General features: G+C 46.9%; 1 protein-coding gene across 1 annotated transcript in view; it reads left to right on the top strand.

The window, feature by feature from the left end:
• Positions 1-8547: 8547 nt before the first annotated feature.
• CHSY1 (chondroitin sulfate synthase 1) overlaps positions 8548-22471 on the top strand; it is a 78105-nt gene continuing 64181 nt past the window's right edge. The window contains exons 1-2 of the mRNA XM_055815088.1: positions 8548-8933; positions 18002-18497. Coding sequence (XP_055671063.1) covers positions 8671-8933; positions 18002-18497 — 759 coding nt within the window. The 5' untranslated portion in view covers positions 8548-8670. The remainder of the gene's footprint in view (positions 8934-18001; positions 18498-22471) is intronic.

The raw sequence follows: 22471 nt of genomic DNA, 5'->3' as shown, positions 1-22471 counted from the left end.
TTAAGAACTCACTTTGTACTACCTTCTGTTCTGAATGTGTCTCAGGGTGGGAACTGACAGCTGGGCTGCCCTGAATAGCCCAGTTAGATGCTGAGGTGAGTTCCTACCCTGCTGCCAGCTTGTGCAGCACAAAAGGTAAAGGTGGTTCGTGCTTAAAAGGGCCTCTGGCTAGAAACATGTCAAACCTGCAAGTGAGGGACTGTAAGGAGTAAGTACTTGAAGCTCGTGTTGTCTTCGGCTTTCTGGTGTAACTAGCACTGTGGATAGAAAATAAAGTTAAAGCTGGTCATCGTAATTAAGCTTTCCAAACATCCCATCCCCTTGGTAGACTTTCTAGCACAAAATGCAACAGACAAGTAAAATCCAGGCTACCTGATAAAGAGTGAAATAGTTGCTGTCAGCTTTACAAGTGTTCCTGTGTCTGATTACTGTTACTGAGCTTGTATGTAGGCATTAAAGTATGTATCAGTGTTTCATTCCCATAGCTTAGAGCTGCTTGAACACTTGTTTCTAAATACTTAAGCTTGGAATATTTGTGTTTGTCAGTAAGTATGAGTGCCAACTTTGAATACATTGTATACATATATATATCTCCTGCTCTACATGTCAGGTGATCTGGGATTTTTCTCTTGACTATAAAGGTAACAGGACTGTGTTACTAGTGAGTTTTAAAGTTGCCAGCTAATAGAAAGGTGAAGAACCTTTTGAAGTGTGCGTTCAAGTGTTTGTAGGAGATGAAGTGAGAAGGCTATTAATGTTCCTATGGAAACTAGTTGTCATTTCCTGGCTTCTGTGTGTTTGGTATGTAAACTTATATTTCCATTGTTGTAACATAGACCAGTGTATGTAACGTCAGGTTTTATTCTTTAACAAGGAAAAAAACCAAAATAGAAGTGGGGAAGGATATTTTCAAGATCTGAAGGTTCTTCATCAGTAAAGAGAACTAAGCTGTTATCTTACTCATGCCTCTGGGGAACATTTTCCCCTTGTGTTGGGGAAACAAGCAACAGACTGAGGTGTTGTCTTCAGAAAAACAACTGGGGGAGGTGGTTGTCTTCAAGAAGCAGAATTCTTTGTGTTGATAAAATGGTAAGGATGGGTTGATTTAATTCAGTAAAAACATTTTAAGAAATAAATAAGCAGGTCTGAACTGAGCATATGCTAATCTTTCTCTGTGTCTCAAGACTTGCTTCTGGCTGGGACTGGGGATGTGGACTTTTGCCCAATTCTAAGATTTATTAAGACTTATCCAGTAAGAATGATTTACATGTTTCTGGAAACTTCAGGCTTCTTTCTTCCTTAGTTTTTTTTAATTTTAATCCTCAAGTTCTTAGGATTTTCTTGATCAGATACTTCTAAGCTGTTGAACAAGGTGGGAGGAAGAACCTCACTTCGTAAAACTGCTCTTTTGGCTCACAACCTGCACAAGCAGATGGAAGGGTTTTTCCTCTAACTTCAAATAGAAAGCTCTGCCTTGACCACAAACAGGTATGGAAAGGTGGTTGCTTGTTGCTTTATAGCTTAAAAGTGAAGCATACAGAAGGCATTAGGTAAAAGTGAACTATGTAATGAAACCATTGTTTGTACTTTGGTATGAATTCCCAAGAACTTGAATTATGAAAGATCATATAAAAAGCCTTCAGGAGATATTCCACCACCACCACCACACACACGTTTAGAGCAGTTATGCAAGAAGCCTCTTACCGATGCAGATGTTCTGGAAATACCTTTATCTGGAAGAGACTCGCTAACAAACTTAGAGTTAATGCAGTGCTGTTAATCTGCTATATAATATTACTTAACCACTGAAAAGTAAAATATTTTGGATATTGAAAAATCTGAAGTTAAGGAAGTGTTCAGAGGCACAAAAAAATCCTGAAAATGTTAGTTGCTAAAGAAATGCAGCTAAGTATTTTTCATTATCTTTTGGATGAGTATATGCTGGAGGAACAAAGTTTTTTGTTTTCTTTAAATTGGACTGGCGTTAAAACTGAACAGAAAAACATGTTATCACCTATAAAATATATTTGGTTTTATTTATGCCTTTCAAAAACACTGCAATGAAGGAAAGCTTTTAAGAGTGATATCGCATATGTATTTTTTTTTTAAATATGTTTCTTATACTGGAAACTTAATAACAAAGAACAGAAGATGGACTTGGGAGAGTGAGGACAAGCAGAGAATCTATCAGTAGAGCTGTTCCTGGGTGTTCCAGAATTACCTGTGTGTTAATCAAAGATCACTATGAATGAAAATCATAATTGCACCCATGTCTGCAAGGACCTACTTTCCTAGCAGACACCGAATGCAGGTGTGAACTGTTAGTACTAAAAAATTTAATCTGTGTTTTGTATGGTTCTACACTATTTTTGCTTGAGGAATTAGGCCGTTCTGCAGTTGCTCTGTGCCCAGTCTGGTTTCCTAATCTTAGACTGTGCTGATACTCAGCTCAGGTGTTTCGATTGGTAAGTTTTTCCTGAGTTTTCTTTTTCCCCTCCCTAGGAAGATGACTAAAGGGAGCATTAGCATTCAGAGAGCTCTCTGAATGAGGATGGCATCTAGCATGGCAGCGTCCTGTACATGTTACCAGCAGCACTATAGTTCATGGCTGCATGTAAACCATTTAATGCTGTCCTTTATGCCTCCTGCGCTCAACGAGGCAGTTCCCATCTCCGGTGGTTGTGTTTTTTCAAGCCTGGCTGCACATCAGCGCACATCTCTGCATCAGATCAGATCCACCCTTTGGATGATTTTTGCCCTTGTATAGACTAAAAAGTGACACCTTTTCAGGGATCAGGTTAGCCAAGAGTGGGGCACAGCGTGTTTCTGTCCACACTATTGTGAACACAGAAACTATTTAATTTCCAAGTATAGAAAAAGGTGGTCCAGACTTGGATGGGCTGAAGACTTGGGATTTATATTCTTCCCAGCCCCCCCCACTTTATTTTTTTTTGGAATGAAAGCTTAGCTTTGGAACAGCTCTACAGCCACAGAGGAAAAGCATATGGCTGCTGGCTGGGTGGTGTCCTGGCCCAATTGCACAGTTGTAGCTGATTTGTGTGAGCTTCCAAGCCAGCTGTTCCAGGGCTGACACACACCCTGCCCATATTCCTAGCTCCAGAGCCAGTGACTTCAAAACTTCCATCAGTTTTTATGAAGCAACCAATGGCTGCAAAGGAATAGGTCTCCTCAGCTCAGTTTCAGTTGTGAATATACAAATGTTCGTTGCAGATTTCTGTTGGTAAGGGGGCTGGCAGGTGTGCAGCCACTGCTGTGATGTACGTTTTTTTCTTTTCTTTTTTTTTTTTCTGTGATCATTTGTATTTTGAAATGCATACCTGCTAAAAAGCACTTTCAGCACGGAGCAAGATCTCCACTGATAAAATAATAATTTCATTCCTTCCTCTGTGTCTGCCATAGTTTACTAATGAAGATTCTTTCTGTGCGCCACTTACCAAGATCAGCTTCAGAGCTGGTACTGTGGGTAACATTAATGTGGGGAGGGCAAGGAAAAGAACTTGGAAAATTCTTTTTAAAGAGAGTGGAGGGAAAATGGATGTACTGAAATACCTGGCCTTTCAATCTAGTTCTAGTGCTCTGTTGTGTGCACCCAAATGGGGATTTACTGTTAGGCTGGCCTGCAAGAGGCACTTTCCAAAAAAAAACGGACCCAGACCTGGGTCCCAAAGCGTTGTTACTTTATCATATGCTGAAGGGGTGACGTTCCATGTAAATTTGACTTGCTGCTTACACGCTGTACTTGCCACTCCGTTAGCTGTCCTGCTGCTTAGGTATCAGTATCAGCATACCCAAGACTTGCTTTTAAAACACACGGTCTAGACTTTTTCAGTGGTTTGTTGTCTCGGGTTTGGCGGTGATGTCTTAAAAACACATCGCCTTCCCCTCCGCGATGCAGCGCTGAAACGCCTTGCTGCGGCGGCTGCCGCCAGCCGGCCGGTGGGGACGCGGGGGGGGCTTGGGCAGGCAGCTGGGGAGTGTGTGTGTGGGGGGGGCAGGGGGTGCCCCCCCGCCTCCCCCAGCCCGACCCGCAGCAGGACTGGACTGGCTGGGGACAGAGGCGAGCCGGGCAGCCCGCTGCACTGCGGGGCCGCGCCGTGCGATGGCAATGTTGGCCCGGCTTTCGGGCCAGGAGCGACCGGTGACATTTCGGGTTTGTCCCTTGAACGGGCATCCGCTGAGTGATTCAGCTGAGAGGAAAGGTTGGGACTGGTCCGTGGGAGGACCAGAAGAGGATGGGGAGGGGGGGGGAAGAAAAAAAATAAACAACAAAAAAACCCCCAGTGGGTGCTGGAGCTGCAGAAGGAGTTTCTGCATCATTTGGGAAAATGCAACGGCGCTGGAAATACTGTGACAGACACAAATGCTGCTGGTTGCCCAGCTAGATTTTTTCCACCGTGAGTCTGTTACCTTGAGTACATGAAGTATGCTCATTTTCCAGTGCCTGGGTAGTTTTTAAAGTATCAGTTTAAGTACTGGAACATTCATAATTAAAGTTTCCGGAGCACTTGGGAAGTAGTTCACTTCTTTAACTATTATTTTAAAATATGGTAAAGAATATATATTGTAGAAGGTGCATCCTGTATTAGAGTGGGCTCATCAATGTGGAAAAATTGGAGGTCAAAACAGATAGGAAAAAGTAGTGGTTATATTGTGAGATGGTCCCTCTTTCTTCTATAGAGTCTCGTCTCCTACGTGGAAGAAACTTTTTTCTTTTAGTATTAAGCTTCTTTATTCCAAAAGGATGACATCTATTCTGTATGCACAAAAACAGCTCGCCACTTCAAGGACTTGGCTTTTTCATCTTTTAAAAATAGGATTACTGTTTTGTTAATCTGATTACGAACCTAAACTGTGTGGGCCTGTCAAGTGGGCTCTTGCCGGCTGGTCTGGGTGCTAATCTCACTGGAGTGAGTGGGATGGGAGCACGGAGACGGAGCACACATGACGTGCATCCTCTTCTGATTTTGGAGAGCCCTCAGAACATTTCCTCATGCATTCCCACACAGAATAGAAAACATGCTGCATAAAAATGTGTTTATGCTTGTGTGCAGTGTTATATGAGAAAAATACTGTGCCTTTTCATACATAGTAGCTGTAATATATAGTGTCAACTATGTATTGAGACTAAGAGCTGTATTAATAGGGGAAGGCACTTAAATGTGATTATGCAGTATGACCTTTCTCTGCCAACCAGATTAAAAACATACTCTAGGCAGGTAACGGCAGGGTTATAATTCAGCTGGAAGAATTAAGCTATGCTCTTCAAGTTTTCCCTTGATCTTCCTTTTTTTTTTCTCTCTCCTTTTTTTCCTATACTGGAAACAGCGGCTGCTCTATGCAAGAACAGGGGAGGGGGCAGAAGCAGTAAAAGGGGCATTTGCCCACCTAACATTTTGGAACGTGAGTTTGGTGCAATAAATGAAATAAAGCGAGGCATTTTGATGTGCTCAGGAAGGATGTGTGAGCATCACAGCATTCCCAGGTGCTACCCCCTCTTTACAGCTGGATGTTGGTGGTGGACTACAGCCGGTGGTGTGATCTCACACAGCAGCAGTGTGAACTCCAAGTGTGCCTCCTCTCTGGGTTTAATCTTGGCACCAAGAAAGCACCCCTTCCTTCTCCTGCCCCTTCCCCATGTGCCCTCTGCTCACCCCCTGCATGTGGCGAGGTCCAGGACTGTAATTTCTCTGGAGGCTGGGGGCGGTGGGAACGTGCCAAAAGAGAACTTGGGGCAGAGGAGATCTTAACACGGGACTGTACTGCTCTGCTTCATCGTTTCCATGTGTGCTGAAGTTGCATGAAGTTTTCAATTCTGATGACTAACTACTTTTGTTCATGGGAAGAAGCCAAGTGACAGCTCCTCAGCCCCAACCCTTCTCTTTTTTATTGCCTTTTAACCACGCTAGCTCTGCCTTTTCCTGTAATTCATAGGCCACAGTGGCTTTCCCTTGAATCAGGAGGTTTTTTACTGCTGATTTGGAGCACACCGAGAGTAATCCCATTCCTGTTCATGGACCTGCCACATCTGCCTCTCTTGGAAAGGAGTGGCCATACTTTTTATTTTAGCTTGAATCCTGTATTTCAGGACCTGATGATCAGGCTTGTGGGGAAGGAGGGGAAGAAGCAGTGTTTGATGAGGTTCCTTTTGAAGAGGCTTTTGAAGGTGGGGTAAATGATCCACGTGTGCAGAGCGGCACAGGCTGAGGATAACCCCAGGCTTTGCAGAAAGGGATCAGGGCACCAGTAGTTAGAAATAATAGCGAAGAATTGCAAATCCTGGGAAGCAGAAAGGAATTACGGGGTGGGGGGTGGCGGTGGGGGTGTGTGGAGAAGGGAGGATTTCCCCATATGGAAGGGATGGAAAGGACAGATAGGAGAAAAGGTTTTCTTGGTATAAATAGGGGTTTGGGGTTATTTTACTAGGAAAGAACTGAGGTGAATCTTGCATCCCATTCCCTGTTCCCTGGAGGAAGGTCCCAGAAACACAAGGGGCACAGCCCTGGGTCTCCCCGGTGCCTGTCTCGGGGGGAACACCTCCACGCCTTGTGCATTGGCAGCCTTTGAGGAGTCCTTTGGGTTCATCAACTTCTTCTCCGCCTGGTAGCACACGTGAAGCTGTTGGGAAGCTGTTAACATCGATTGCACCCAAGCTAGTGCTGTGTTTGTAGCCCTTCCCTGGTGTTTTGTAGCTCTCAAAGGCATGCGGCCTCAGCCTCAGAAACTCTTCTTGCCTTCCAGCTGGCTTCTGCCGAGTGATGGATGGTGCTCCTGTACTTCCCTGGCTTTACCTGCCTTCCATCTGTTCCATCTTGGACTTTTTCTTCCTTTTCCTGTCTTTCACCATTTAGTTCTTACATTCCCCTTCCCGCAAATATACATCTCACTGCTCCTGTGTTCTGCCTGTGGGCAACTGAAAGCAGAACTCCCGCTTTTCTTTCCTGTTAATTACTTGTATTTCTTCTCTAGTTTCTATTTATATTTAATCTTATTTTTGTTTAATACCAGAAATTGTGTTGGCGTTTCCCCTGTTATTTGTTGCTCCTGACATCACGAGAGTTCATTGGTGCTGACCTCTGTATGAGGATTGCACCATCACAAGAGCAATACAACCCCCACAAAAGCATTGTTTTCAAGACATATCACAGAGTTCATCAGATAAGCAGATCGTGGTATTACCTGCTAGTGCCCAGAGGCGTGACAGTTACTTATGGTACAAGGATGTAAAAATCTCTCATGTATGCCTCTTTTTGGCTTATTAATATACACCATTGATTTGGTACAGTTTTGATTTGGTACTCTTTTGCAACGGTTTTTGCTCAAGAGCAGGCTGCTGTTATGCTGAGGCTTTCTTCTTCTCAGTTTGTTGTGGATGACACCACAATATAAATAAATTTTAAAATGGGAAAGACTGGCAGTTGGAGATGTCAAAGTGCATAGGAAATGCAAGAAAGCGCCACGATAAGCAGGAGGTCAGCGGGTTGCACTAGATATGTTTCTTCTGTAAAGACTGGAGGCTTTTTTTCCTCCAAGATGTCAGGGGTTTTGGGGCTGCAGTGTTTGAAGCTGAAGCACTCTGTAGATGAAACGAGTTGGAGAGTTAGTGCAGACAAAGAAAAAAGCAATCTTCACCTGCTACAGCTAACAACTTATTCACTCCTTTGAGCAGTCATCATAGCCCCTGGATGGAAATAGACTGACCTATTTCTGGTCGGTTTAATTAGCAAGATGGGGAAAAAGCTGCCTGTGCTTTTGCTCCCCTTGGCACCAGCGTACATGCTGCATGAACACACCAGCGCCAGGTGAAACCAGGGCTGGGGGCCCACTCCTGACCGCTGTGACCCTCCGGCCCTGCACGCACCATGGGCCGCAGCGGGATGGTCCAGGGCCTGGGCTGCAGGGTCCGGCAGTGCAGGGCTGGGGAGCTGCGTCCCTGCCTGCGGAGACTCGGCACGAGCTGTGCTGGGTCTCTGCGGGGATGGGCGATGGACCTCTGCTGCTGGGCACCAGTACCTGGTGCCTGGCCTGTGTCGGGGAACTGGTCTCCCAGTGCCTCCCCATCCCGGCCCGAAGGGTCTAACTGGAGTCCCAGTGCTGGTCCCTGTGCCAGGGTTCTGTCCTGGGGTCTTGGTGCAGGGCGCTGGGCTGGGGTCCCTGCCCTGAGATTACACCCAGGGTCTCAGTCCCTGTGCCAGGAGCACCCACGCTCTCCCGGGCTCCTGTCCCAGCCTCCCGGTCTGGGCAGCAGGGCCGTGGTTCTGGGGTCCCCGGCTGGGGTGCTATCCCAGGGTCCCCGGCCCCTGCTGCTCCCGGGGCCGGTCCCTGCCCCGGGGGTCTCGGTCCCCCGCCCCAGGCCCCCTGTCCCTGTGCGGGCCGGGGGCGGTCCCGGCCTTTCCCGCCGCGGGGTCTCCTCCGCCGCGGCCCCACCGCCACGGCCGGGCGGGGCCACGGGCCGCACACGGCGCCTGTGCCGAGGGGCAGGGCCGGGGAGGCGGGCGGCCCCTTCCCCTCCCTCCCCTCCGCTTCCCGTCCCTGCCCCTTCCCCCATGGCGGCGCTGGGCGACTCGGCGCGGCTGGCGGCGGCGGCGCAGCGCGGGGCGGCGGCGCTGTGAGGAGCCGCGCGGGGCCTGCGCGGCGCGGCGCCGGGCGGGCATGGCGGGCCGCGGCCGCCGCGCCTGGCTCAGCGTCCTGCTGGGGCTGGTGCTGGGCTTCGTGCTCGCATCGCGCCTCGTCCTGCCCCGCGCCTCCGAGCTGGCGGCGGCGGCGCGGCCCCACCGAGCCCGCCCGCAGGGCTGCCGCCCGCCGCCCGCCGCCGCCCCGCCGCGCCGCCCCGGCCCGCCGGCCCAGAGCTTTCTCTTCGTGGGGGTCATGACGGCGCAGAAGTACCTGCGGAGCCGCGCCGTGGCTGCCCACCGGTGAGCGGGCGCGGGGGGGGCGGCTCCGCTCGGCTGCCTGGGGCTGCCGGGCTGGGGGCGGGCGGGCGCGGGGCGGGCCGGCCCTGAGGAGCGCCTGAGGGAAGAGCCGCCGGGCGGGGGTCTCCTGCGGCCGGGCCCTCAGGGCCGGGGTCCCCCCGCCGGCCCGGGGGCCGCTGCCCTTCCCGGGGCAGGTGCGAGCGAGCCGGAGGGGTCCCTGCGGGCGCGCTCAGGCCCGGCTCCCCTCGCCTCAGCCTGGGCACTCACCGGGCGGCCGGGCCGGGCTGTGGGGTGAGGGAGGAGAGGTGCCCCCGCTCTCATCTGCCGCCTGGGCGGGTCAGGGGCGGTGTGCGGGGCCTGGCTCAGCCGGGGGCTGGCAGAGGAGCCAGCGGTCCTGGCAGCCCCGCCGTAGTGAGGGGGCACCTACTGCCCATCACGGGGGAGACGTGGTCGCCAAAGCGCTTCCCTCACTGCCTGTGCCCTGGGCACGGCTGCGTCACGCTGGTGCAGCCCTCAGCTGCCACTTCAGGAGGGAGCCGGCGGCCTGAGCGTAACAATAACCATAAACTTTGGAGACCACTGTCACCCCATGGATAGGTTCAGAAAAGACCGCTGCGCCAAGCTGAGAGGGTGTGCTTAGGAACGAGACTCAGAAAACACATCTGGGAACAAAGAGTAAAATCCATCTCTGTTTGCCGCAGCTGTCGCTGAGGCTGGAGCAGGTAGCTGAACTGCTCGAATAGGGAAGCCTGGGTGAAACGCTGGCGGCTTCGGCGAGTGAAGCTAGCGCAGGAACCGGAGTCTCGGAGCCATGTGTTCATTACCTGAGTGTGCCTGGTTTTGGAGCGGGGATGATGGTTGTGCTTTGCACCGCCTGCCGTCGCCCGTGGCGTGCTCTCCAGCTGTAGCTGGGTATGGCCATGAGTGCTGTGTGCTAACGGGAGTCCTGTCCAAAGCCTCGGCAGCATCGGGATAATCATCTCTTCTGTGAGAGATGTGTCTGTGGCTTTGGTGAAACTCTGCTCTGCTGAAATGTGCTTATTGCTTTGGTGTTTGCACCGCCAGGCCGTGCTGGGAGGCTGTGCAGGAAGCCTGCTTGGGAAATCTGAAAGAGTTCAGAGCTAAAATGTCAGCTTGGGTATATACCCCGACTAGGATTGAGCACTGCCATCAGAGGAGTAGCCAGGAGTGCTCTGGGGCAGATTTTGCTCTAGTAAAACATCGCTTTTAGTCTTGTGCTAGAACAAACCCTTCTCTGCCTCCTGCTGGCCCAGGTTGAAAAGCACTTGGCCCTATTGCCCAGTAAGAACAGGATGGCAAGACCCGTGTATGATGGACCATCTCCCCCTTCCTCCTCCACCTGGCCAGCTGTGGTTTGGGGAGAGGGTAGCTCTCTTTATATCGGCATCAAATGCAGTAAAATTGCTTAATTTGGGCAATCTGAAGCATGTTATCCACCAGCGATGGTTTTAATAGAAGCATAATGCCTTCTTTCAGCAGTAGACTTGTAATTAAGTTACAGAGAGTGCATGATTGATGCTTTGAAATGGGTGAAAGAATGTGTTTCTTCAGGGTTATGTATTTTTCACTATGTGGGATGGAGCATTTTGGATTGCAAATCTCATGAGCCATGTAATTTACATTTACATACAGAAAGACTGGAGTCGTGTTGGGACATCACATAACAGGTTTTGTGCAGAGTAATTTGTCTAGCATCCATCAGATTTTGCGTCAGGAATTCAAGAAAGGGAAATTTATCACAATACTGTCCAGAGATGGGTGTTAGTTGGGAAGCATTTCACTTTGCTGATGTGGCTGAAGGATTCTTGTCCTTGGCTTTGCCCGTGCTTACTGAATGGTCCTGTGCTGTGGGAGAGCTGGGTTTACAGAACCAGATCTGTGACATCTACTCGCACAAAAAACCAGCTAAAGATGCAACTTAACAAATCCAGCTAATGGAATTGGGCTCCTTCAGTCCTCAGAAGGAGATCTGAGTATGGCTTTTTACTGCACTGCTGTTTTGGTTTAACCTCTGGAGATGATGCCTGCTCTCGTAAGGGACAAATATAAAGAGACCTCTTAACGTTGTGGTAGGGCTAAATGCATTTTTCTCATCTCCTTTGGTAAATGAAATGAGCCTAATGTCCTGGTGATGTGAGGGAAAGGTGGGGAGGAGGGAAGAGGAAGACAAACCTGAAATCTTAAAGGGCTTTTGATTGCCACGAAGTACTCAGGCAGACAATTGCTGGGATTACTACATTGACAAAGCATCCTGGTGAGCTGAATCGCTGGCACAGCGAGTGAAATGGGAAGCTGCTAGCAAGGCATTCCCGGGGTGGCAGCGTGTGCAGAGCCTTGATACCACGCTAGCCAGAGCACTGAAAGGAATTAGGGATTCAGAGGCTGAATACCTCCAAATTGCTGTGGCTCAAAGGCCATTTACAGACACAGCTAAAAGGGACCGGAGCGGAAAGCATTTGCTGATCCTTGCTGCTGTGAATCTAGATAGGGTCTAACAAGAGGGGAAGCAATCCACTTCCTGAACATCAATCATGAGCAAAATGACCACTGCAAGGCAAAACAGGCCTGCTGGATTTTCAGGAGATGCCGGCTCTTTGAAACAGTTGTGCTTTTGTAGTCTGGGAGGCAGAGAATAAGCTTTAGATCTACTAGTTTTCGCAGGGCAGATTTGTAGGTTCAGCAGTTATTGCATCTGACAGCCAGGTTAGCAGAGCTTCCCCTTCCAGGAGGCCAGTGAAGTGCAGCAGCAGAAACTGCGGTGTCACATCAAAGGACAAGAAACAGTCAGGAAAAGAGCCGTTCAGGAAGGAGTTAAGGTATGGCTGGGGTTCAGGGAAAGTGCAACAGCATGTGCTAATGGTTTTGCAGTTGAGGGGAGTTGTCCTAGAAGAGCTGCAGGAAGGAGAGGATGGGAAAAAGCAGTCTCCCAGAAGATTTAAGTCTGCTGTCTCAGGAACAGAAATATCAGGCAGTTAACCTTTTTTATTTTTATTTTATTTTTTTTTTTTTTTTGCATAGCAACTAGATTTCCTGGGAAACATGGCAGGAGACTAGTGTGAATGCAGCTAATGGCAAGATGTCAGAGGTTGGCCTTTGGCAGTATCTCTGCAGGCACACAGCCGCAGCACTTCTCAGTTTGGGACAGTCTCCACGGCACCTTCAAGTGCCATGAGGCCACACGCACGAGGACATCAAACGATGCTGGGGCTTGTGCTAAGCTGTCCCATTCTTGCAGCAGAAGGATACCCTTTGGGAGGCTGCATTTCAAACATGCTGCCACACGGTTTGCGGTGGCTCGGAGGGAACAGACTGCACTGGAATCTAAACACCTGAGTGCTTGGAAAAGCTTAAGTGAAAGGCAGCCAGTAGGATTTGGGGTTTAGAAGAGTTTGTATTATCTGTCTAAGCCTGCACTAGCTGCTGCAGAAGTGTAATACAAAACATATTTTTCTGCTTATTTTAAATTCAGAGCCTGGGTCAAAGCTGTTGGGTGTTAGGTGGTTTTGGGCCTTTCTGGTTGCTAGTGAGGTAAGATGATGGCAGGACAAGGTCATGTAAGGTGAGTTTGAACATCGTGACAGCACAATACATGTTTTGCTTAATGTATCAATTGTACTGCAGTATTGAAATAGTGAGAACTCAATGTGTCCTGCTCTTGTATCCTCTAGCAGAACTATGACATACCTGGGCTTTCCAAGTGGTAAGCGTTTACCTAAAATTTGCAAGAATGTTTAAGGAACAGGAGGAAACAAATACAGTGAGAGCAACCAGCGTGGATGCATGGAGGAAAAGGGGAAACAAAGTCGCCTACATACCCCAAAATAACCATGTGGCTCAAAGCTCTGGGACACTTGGGCTTTGGTCTTAGTCTGACCCACTGAGTATTGGTGTGCCTACAGATAATGGATTGGTTTCTGTCCCTGTTTCCACAAGGAAGGTGGATGGATATCTGTGGACAGAAAACTGCCATCCTTTTAAATTGCAGGAGTTTGATTCAAAGGGTTGGACTCAATGATCTTCGTGGATCCCTTCCAAGTTGACATTCTATGACTCTAAAGAGCTGTGGAAGCTGCTTGGGTGTGCTGTTAAAGCTAGATACCAAGCTGTCCTGTAAAAAATAGAAAGGAACTCTCCCTCAAAATCGTGAGTTCTGTAATGCAGATCTTAACTGACAAGCCCTTTTAGACCTATTTGTAAGTTTTAAGAAACAGCTTGTTTTTCTCACCTCTTATAACAGTCATCTGCAGTACCATGTGCACTAGCTGTGTGTGGTTTCCATGCTCAGTCCTGGCTAAGCTGTGGTTCATTGCTTCCCCTGTAGGAAGCATTGCTGGAAAGATGGGACCTTGAGGAACAGTTATATAAAACTAGACATAATTCAACATGAAATTTAGCTGAACCATGTATTCAAGAAATCAGTCTTTTTTTGTTCGTTATCTCACTGAGTTCTTCACAAGTTATGATTTTATTCAGCATAATTATACAAGATGACTATTTCTCAAAACTTTAAATGGTTTCTCTGATCCTCTCAAAGGGAGGTTCCCAAGTTGCAGACAAAAAACAAATAGATTTTTTTGTAATCGTCTCCAGTTTGGGTCTCTACAAAGGGAGCACTGTCTGCATAAGACCATTGACTATGCTTCTGCTGAGTCTGCAGAGCTTATAACAAAGCAAGGTAATACAAATAAATAATAAACACTGGGAACTGAAGGTAAAATATTCCAGATCTCTGCTCCTCCTGCTCCAGGCTATGCTTTTGAAAGTTCTTTTTAAATGAAGAAATGATTTATGACAACATTTGGTGACTATAGTAGTGGTCACTTTTTAGAAAATACTGGGGTTTTTTAGCATTCTGATTGTGCACGCATTTTTCTGCATTGCATGAATACCTGTACCAGCTGTGACAAAATCTTTGCACCTAGTTTCCCTGTGACTTGCTCAGATTAGGGTACTCATAGGATATCCAGTGTGCAAAACCAGTTAAGGGATGGTAAAATCGAGTTGGTAGCCACCAATCCTGGAACATTACTTGGACTAACGTCCTCTGCTATGAGGTTTCTTCCAAGGAAGCGTTACTGAATTTTTCTATGTTTGTGTTTGTTTAAATTGCACTTTGATTCCCTTGTCAACACTAGCTTCTGGTTTGTTGGAGTTATGTGCCCTGTGTGCTGAGAGAAACCAGGTCGCACAGTGTCGTGCATGTTTTCAGCGCTGCTCCTGGGGAAAGTAATAGAGAGGCTTGCTGTCCTGGTTCATGCACATCCTCCTGTTTAACTGAGCAGATTCAGATTACACAGAGGAGATAAGGCTGGGATCTGTCAGAGCAGTTCAGTTGCTGGGTTTTTAAATGACCAGTTCAGTACACGTATCGGTTGTACTCAGAACCTGATATTTCTCTCTGGACAGAGTCACGATGGCCTTAAGCTGCCTGAAGCCACCAGTGATCACTGCAGCGGAGGTGGTCTTTGCACATGTAGATACAACATTTCTGCCACCAGACTCCTGTGACTGCATTTCTAAATAGCTGAGGGTGATGGGGAGACCTTGTGGGCGGAAGGAGGGCATCAAGTTTTGCTAAAAATATATATATATTTTTATTATTAATTAACAAACGTACAATTCATTTGCAGATACGATCTGCAAGTCTTATATTGGGGAAGTTTTGACCAGGGAAGCAATGTCAGCTGGTGGGGCCAGAGAAGCAGGAAGGTGTTGACACAAGAGCTCTGCCTAAGGAGCTGGCGGGGTCAGGTTGCTGCCCATAACCTGAGAGCAGACATGGTAAACTGAACTGGAGGTGGGAGGACGGGCAAGAAATGTAGCTCTTAAAACACAATCTGGAAAATAGCTTGTGATTGAGCCAGGTCCAATTCTTCACAATGTCAGATAAAAAAGTTAATAGTAGCTTTGATCAGAATTCATCTCTGCACTGACCAGTCCTTAGTTCTGCTGATAGCTGGGGTCAGAAAAATGTCCTTACAGTTCATCTTACAATTTGTGGTTTGGCTTCTTTGGCTGAGTGCAGCAACATGTTTCCTGAGCTAAGTGTTCTTTCTGTATTCTCTCCCCCAAAAAGGACCGCATCCAGCAGTGGGCTGTGGCTCAGGCATAAGGAGCAGCACGTGGTGACTCCCATTGTTTCAGTCTCTGCCGAACAGCGCTTGCGTTGACACAGGCACACAGGCAATTTTTCGATGTGGGAGCATATTTCATCTGTCTGAGTTCGAACAAATGCTCAAAGCTACAGTCACAAATAACACGGCGAGTTGTCTCATCTAGAAATTGCGTTGTCGCAGGAAATGAACAAAGGCTTAGTCAAGCTGTGCTGAGGCATGGTTGACATGAGATCCCAAGGCTGAAGTAATGTGGTGCCAACCCAAGTCGCATGCTGATCCTTGGGGTGTGGTTATTGTTAGGGTATGGTCTTTCTGTGTGCGTTGTGCTCCCCACATATGCACGAATATATGGGGAATATAAAACTTAAATATGGCCCTGTTCCAGGAAAAGATGGGGTCAAACTGGCTTTGAAGTGAGGGGTTTAGTGTAATGGGAAGACTGGGAATCAAGTTTGCCAGGGTTTACGGTTGTATGTGCATTTTGTTCCTTCTCCATTGAATGGGAAGTCTTCTCTTGACAATACTTAGGGGGTTCCTGAGGTTTAGGTACCTGGTTGGAGTGCAGGGAGTAAATTTAAGCTAGAAATCAACAGAAGGGGGGTGGTTTAAAAAAAAAAAAAAAAAAAAAAAAAAGTGTTGAAGATTGCTCCTCAAGGGTCCAGAAAGGAGCTAAAGCTTGGAGTAATGGAAGACATCCTGCATTGTCCATAGGTTGTAATCATTACAAAGGCAGATCTTTCCAGATATTGAGAGCAAGTCTGAAAATACATTTTTGCTTTTGAACCAAAAAAGCCAATAAGCAGAAAATTCCATAAGACTTTAGCTTATAACTTCATTTGGTGATTGTCTGGGAAGTGTCCTGTGTCCGCCTGCAGCTGCATTGGGAACTGGTCACAGTGGATAAGGTGAGATGGCATTTCTCCGTAGCTTCTTCTGCCTTATCTATGAGATTAAAATTTGAATGCCTCAAGCACTTCAATGGAGAAGCCTTTTAAACTTAGATTGGGAGTTGATACGGGAAGAGCAATTTACCATGTAGTCCTTTTGTTCAAGACCAGATGATTTGTATCTGGAGTGTGGGTGTCAGAAAATAAACAGCAGGACTTCCTTAATGGTTAGTGAAAGCTCAAAATATGAGCGTGTCTCAACGGGCAGTTTTCAGTGCTTTAACAGGATGTGACTATATAATCAGTAGTACCGTGCATTAGTTGCATCACTGATGATTAAAGGCCTCATCAACTCTGTGGTGAAATCAACAGGAATGTTTCCATTAGCTTTACTGTCCTCTTCGGGGAAGCTGGGATCTAAACTTTTCCTATGAAACACTACCCATGGCAGTAGGAAATCCAGAAGACAAAGCTCTTAAAGTAATTGGGCAACATTCATTAAACAAAGCTGAATTAGTGTGTAGCTGTTAAGGTGTTGAAGTTGATGTTTAATTAGTACTAATTAAATACATTTGCATTTCCTGGTGGAACTTAAGGAATAATCTTCTGAAATATTTTTACATTTCAGACTTTGTATGGTAGCTACCTCTGGAGATTGCAAATTTCAGATGGTCTGTACTGCCCAAAATCTGTTCTGCTTTTGGCAAGAAACCTGTGTTGAGAGGTATCTGGTAAAAGTGGCAGTGATGGATTGAGGGAATACTGTGTCCTTTACTTTGAGAGTGTTTTTACATTCAGCTTTGAGTGTAGGTTATATTCTGAGCATAGTCGCCAAACATAACTAGAACATATTCTCCCCCTATACAAACAGGGGCAAAACCTGTTGGTTTACCAATGGACGTAGTTTTCTGTGAGCTCCTGTGAAGCATATGTGAGCTCTGCTTTTCCCCAGGTAGAATCTGAGAAAATGATACTGAAAGCTTAAAACTTATGATTTTTAGGGCAAGGCTGTACCAGTTACATGATTGAAAATCCTCCCTGGAGGAGGTTAAGTGTTCTGCAGTCTGCCTTGAGGAATCATCCTACATCTCTTCCTGCAGTATAAGTGACCCAGTTTGCCCACGCAGATGGGTTGGATTTGGCAGAGAGGAGCATGGAAGGTATGGAGCAGATGTCGTCGCTGTGCTGCTTCGCACAGAAAGGCTCCTCTTTCGTGTTGTTCCTTTCTACTAAAATGTGGTCTGAAGCATGCAGAAAGCTGCTGGAGGTGTGGGTGTTGGTAGCACAGGTCATCTGTTGGGATTACATGATTTGCATGCATGGGGCTACTTTCCCACTAGTCCTTTGCTGGTGCAGGCAGACCCATTTGAGGTTACCATTGCTATCATGCTCTGTGCTTCTTTGGCTGTTGCAAACGGGCAGGAGGATTTTATTTCTGTCAAAGCCCTGCATGCTTCTCCACATAGCATCTGGAGAAGTTGCTGTTTGGTTGGTTTCTCTAAGGATATTGATTCCTCACAAGTTCGTGCAAAATTTGCCTCTGTTTACTCTCTAGAGTCAGAACTTCAGAGTGCTTTGAGCTGTTGGGGGACTTGGAGGGAATGGAAGGTGGATGTGATGCTGAATAACTTGCAGGGATGCTTTGGAGGCATTAAATCCAGTTGTATGTGAATTGTTTGCCCATTATGGCTCCTTTTGGCTTCGCTCTGTGTCTTGTAACCAACACCTATTAAACCATTACAGAGTGTGCTTAAGAAATCCTGCTTGCCACTAGTGAACTACTCTATTGAATTACCTTTTGATCAGATGGAGATGCAAAAATGATATTCAGATGCTTGTCATATCAGAACTTCTTGTGTGTTAACCAGTTGCTGTGGGTACCATGTGAATGTCCTTGTTTGCATGGAAAAAAATAACCCTTCAAGGTGTGTAAAAAGAAAATTTGTAAAGCAGATGAGGTGCATTTCCTTTGCGTGGTCTCTGGTAGCACACTCTGCCTGCCTTGGTTTACATACTTAATTAGTCCTTATTGTCTTTTTCAATTTAGAACGTGGTCCAAAACCATTCCTGGCAAGGTTGAATTCTTCTCCAGCGAGGGTTCGGACACCTCTATTCCCATCCCCATCGTGGCGCTTCCAGGTGTTGATGACTCTTACCCACCCCAGAAAAAATCTTTCATGATGCTCAAATACATGCATGACCACTACTTGGACAAATACGAATGGTTTATGAGAGCTGATGACGATGTTTACATCAAAGGGGACAAACTGGAGAACTTCCTCAGGAGCTTGAACAGCAGCGAGCCCCTCTTTCTTGGGCAGACTGGCCTTGGCACCACGGAGGAGATGGGGAAGCTGGCGCTGGAACCAGGTGAGAACTTCTGCATGGGAGGACCAGGAGTGATCATGAGCCGGGAAGTCCTGCGGAGAATGGTGCCCCACATTGGCGAGTGTCTGCGAGAGATGTACACCACCCACGAGGACGTGGAAGTGGGGAGATGCGTACGAAGGTTTGCGGGAGTGCAGTGTGTATGGTCCTATGAGGTAAGGATGAGGGCATGGAGAATGAGGCATGTGTTTTGGGGGAGGTGGAGGAGAGGGTGGGAGAGGCTGGCGACAGGGGATTGCTGTCGTACGGCTGCACAGCAGTGTCTACAGAGCTCACCTCCCTTCGCAACTTGACCATCCAACTGTGCAGTTTCTACACTCTTTGTTTCCTACAAGTGTCACCCTGGGAAAGACCTACACAAATACGGAAGTGCAACAGTAAGGAGGGAAATGGAGCCTGACATCAGGCACACTGGGATGGGGGGAAGAACACTGATCATTCATAACTGATGTGTTCATTTAGACAGAAAGGGAGTAAGCTTAAATCAAAACAGCCACGGGTCCCTGCCATCTTGACTGTCCAGGCCTCTTTTATCTTCTTTAGCTGGGTATGTCACAGTATCAGTGTGGAAAACGGATGATACAATCACTGTGTTTCTTACTACAGCTGAAATGCGCAAGGCTGACAGATGTTTGCCCTGACAGTGACAATTTTTTCCCAAACTACAGCCATGGCAGAAATGTCTCATGGTGGCTGGTGCTGCCTCTCAGCCTGCCGGCAGCCCAAGTCTGCTACAGCTCAGGGGACTCGCTGGCAGCCCCATCCTGCAGACGCCTGCTCAGCAGGTCCTTGACGTCAGCAGAGACAAACCACCACTTTTACACCGAAACTTGGGGTCTGCCCACACTGATATTGCTGCAAATTTGACACCTTGGGGAAAAAAAAATGAGTCCCCAGCCTGTTTGTGGGACAGTTTCCTGCTGCTGTTCCTGCTGGTTATTGGGGGCTCCTCCCAGAGGCGAGGGGGGCTTCTCCTGCCCACGTGTGCTGGGCTTTTGAACTGAGTCCTGGGTGTTTACAGACTGTCTGATTGAAAACACCTGCTGGGTTTGAGCTGAAGTTTCTCTGCTAGTACCAGGCAAAATGCTGGTGGGTCTGTCTTAGAAATAAGGGAGAAGTTGAGAGCAGAAGAGAGGGATGAGCAGTTTGGCTTTTTACACAAACATTTATGACTTGTATGCAACTATTGCTTTGTCCTTTTATGAGATGTGGTAAAGAGGAGGATTCTTCTGCCCGCGTGACAGGGTAGCTCTAGTAATAGATAACGACAGATTACTGCTGCTGGCCTGTTCTTTCACTGGCCAAGACATGTTAAACTTTTGACACTTCATTTCAGTTTACAGTTCAGTGATGGGAAAGCCTTTGAGGAAGGGGAGGGAGCTTTCCAACTGCAGTAATTCATTCATATCTTTTGTACATTAAGACTTTTTCAACTAACACTGGCCTTCCACATTCCCTGCTTACAGACCTGGAGCTAGTTTATGTATTGCCAACATCATGCTTAGCCATTCATAAGGAGTCAGTAACTTTTTCCGCAGTTTTTAGCAGCATAAAATTTTTACTGTAGACATTCTGAGTTGAAATAACTTCTGGTGTGATTGCCTGTACCATGTGGCATTTGATAACTCAAAGTCAGCATTTTGGTCCTACTAAAACTGGCAAAGACCTACTAAATTTGATGTGATCAAATTTTGGCTTGAAATGGCTAATGATAGCACACAACTGTACTAGGAATGCTATCAGGCAGAATTAGATTGGGCTTTTCTCAAAATCAGTTCTGTTTGATCAGCTTCTGTTAAATTATCCATAGTGCTGTATTCTCCCAAGTGCCATGAATTACTTAAAATTGTTTTGTGTGAAGTGTATAAACTGTAAGATGTTCAGAAGTAACCCATGAGTGCGAGGTGTTAAGGCTCAGCTGTTTTGGAGAGAGGGAAGAGTTTTGGTGTTGAAGGCATGCTGCTTCTGCAACGAGTAGGTCCACTCTTGTTTAGTTAAGGCTTTTCGATTTAAAAACCTGTCATCTTTTCCTTTTTTTGATCTGGTCCTTTCATTGCCCAGACAACTAGATTAAATGTGCCCGGTATTTTATTTAAGATAAAGCAATAGCTGTGTGAAATAATACAGCTGTTTTGACAGCTGTGTTAGGAAAGCTTGGTGTCAAAATGACGTTTTCCATGTCTTGTACCTTCACGAACATCAAGTAACAGGCCACTGTAAGTGAATTGGAAAGTGTTGTATTTCAGTGAGCTTCTGATGGAGCAAAAAGTTTATCTGTGCCTGCTCTGCCGGGGCACAGCAACCACATTTGTATAATTCCTGTTGAAAGGGAAGCAGCGACAGCATGAGGCTCAGCAAACAAAACAGTGTTGGCCTCAGACAGCCGAAACCTCCAGGCTTCTCCTTCGCTTCCTGCACTTCCTATTCTGGAGAATCTCAAGTGGCAGCACAAACAAGGAGCTCAGGTCTTTGCAGTCACCCCCCCAACTCTTTGGTTTTTGTTCGTAGCATCTCAGACATGGAATGCCCTGCTGGACCTCAGCGTGGGTGATTTTATTCCCTGTGCTGTTCTTGCGGTGGGCTCTGTGCCCAGAGTTGTTTTACTCATCTCCATGTCTGTCACTGCCCTCTTTCTCTGATTTTAGGATCCCACAATGTCTTTACTGTGCTGCTCATCTTCCCTGGGTCTGGCTTTGGTGGTGTGCCCAAACATGTCTCCAGGCCTGGCTCTGTGTTATTTTTTTCTGCTCGCGGCAGTCTGTCTCAAAAACCCCTTTTTCCCCCCTTCCTGTGTTTCTGTTACTTTGCCGCTCTGCCGTGCCTCTTAGACCACTTCATTAGTGGCACCAGTTATTGCCCGTTTCAAGACTTGTAAAGATTTTTTCACACTCTTTCTGCCATCAGGAGCTTTTCAGCAAATACAGTAAAGGAATTGACACCCTGGTTCTTTGGACTTCCTGTCTCATCTCAGCCCAGAAAAGAGGCAGCCACAGGACGTGCAAGCCTGAGGAGGATGGAAGCTTCGTGGGCTCTGGGGAGCTTTGTTGGATGCACCCAGGCTGCTGCTTTGGGAGCAGTTTGCAGCCCGTGATGGATTTTAGGTCCTCTGACCAGTCTTGTAGCTGTTGTCTTACTGGCTCAAGTGAGTCACAGATGAGACATACCTCTTAAAGTCTCAGGTTTTAACGGCAAAGATTATCATCGTTGTAAAAACAAACCCAAGACTGTTACTGCTATTTGACAGATAGCTGTGAAACTCAGCCGTCTATAGGGTGGAGCAGCCAAAGCTATGGATTGTACATGGCAAACTGAAAGAAAAAAAATCGTAAGAAGAATGGAGCTGTGAAGTCTTTGAAGCTTGCAGATGGGAGCTTGGCAGTTTATGAAGCAGTACAGAGCACAGTCCTTCCTCTTCGAGAGGACAAAAGGCTTGTACTACACTTCCTAGGACGTGATTCTACGTTTCTAATGAATATTGCTGTTTTGGACTTCTGGCCCACTGCTGGGTGTTTGCCTCAGAAAAAAGTTGTCTCCTTCCTTTCTCATTTCCTCCCACTAGTAGCTCTAGTTCATCTTGCATGGATCGCAGAGACATGCTGGTTTTGTGTTCTCATACACTGCCATGTCATGCCATGCACAGTCTTGGCTATTCAGCCTGGAACAGGTTTCAGCTTTGATGACAGCTATCTCATTTGCGATTTAAACATTCCCAGTGTATTGTTGATCTCAGTTTTCATTTTGAGTCTTACATTTTCTGTAAATGCACCTAAATTACAAAGCCATTGCTCTATAGCTTAGTGTTGTTTCGTAGCTGCTGCTGCACATTGTTCCAATTTGTTTTAATATCCTCACCTTAACAGTGCTGGTAACTGTGATACAAGCTCTTCATAGCTGCTAGAAATCAGGGCAGTGCTGATATATATCCCATTAATTTCTTCAGTAATAAAACCCTTCTGGCACACGTTGCTTTCAGGTGGTACTAACAGCTTTGTATCCTACAGCACAATAGAAATAACTGGATCCAACGGAGCAGCTTACACTACCTCTAACTACTGGTGCAAATGCCCAGGTGTTTTGTCCGGTTTTCCTTCTGCTCTGGTTGAGGTAGAGGGAGAAATTAGGTAAGAAG

Source organism: Falco peregrinus, chromosome 1, assembly GCF_023634155.1.
Source record: "Falco peregrinus isolate bFalPer1 chromosome 1, bFalPer1.pri, whole genome shotgun sequence".
Classification (NCBI taxonomy): Eukaryota; Metazoa; Chordata; class Aves; order Falconiformes; family Falconidae; genus Falco; species Falco peregrinus.
The sequence above is the reverse complement of the archived record's forward strand: the minus strand, read 5'-3'. Positions and strand labels throughout refer to the sequence as shown.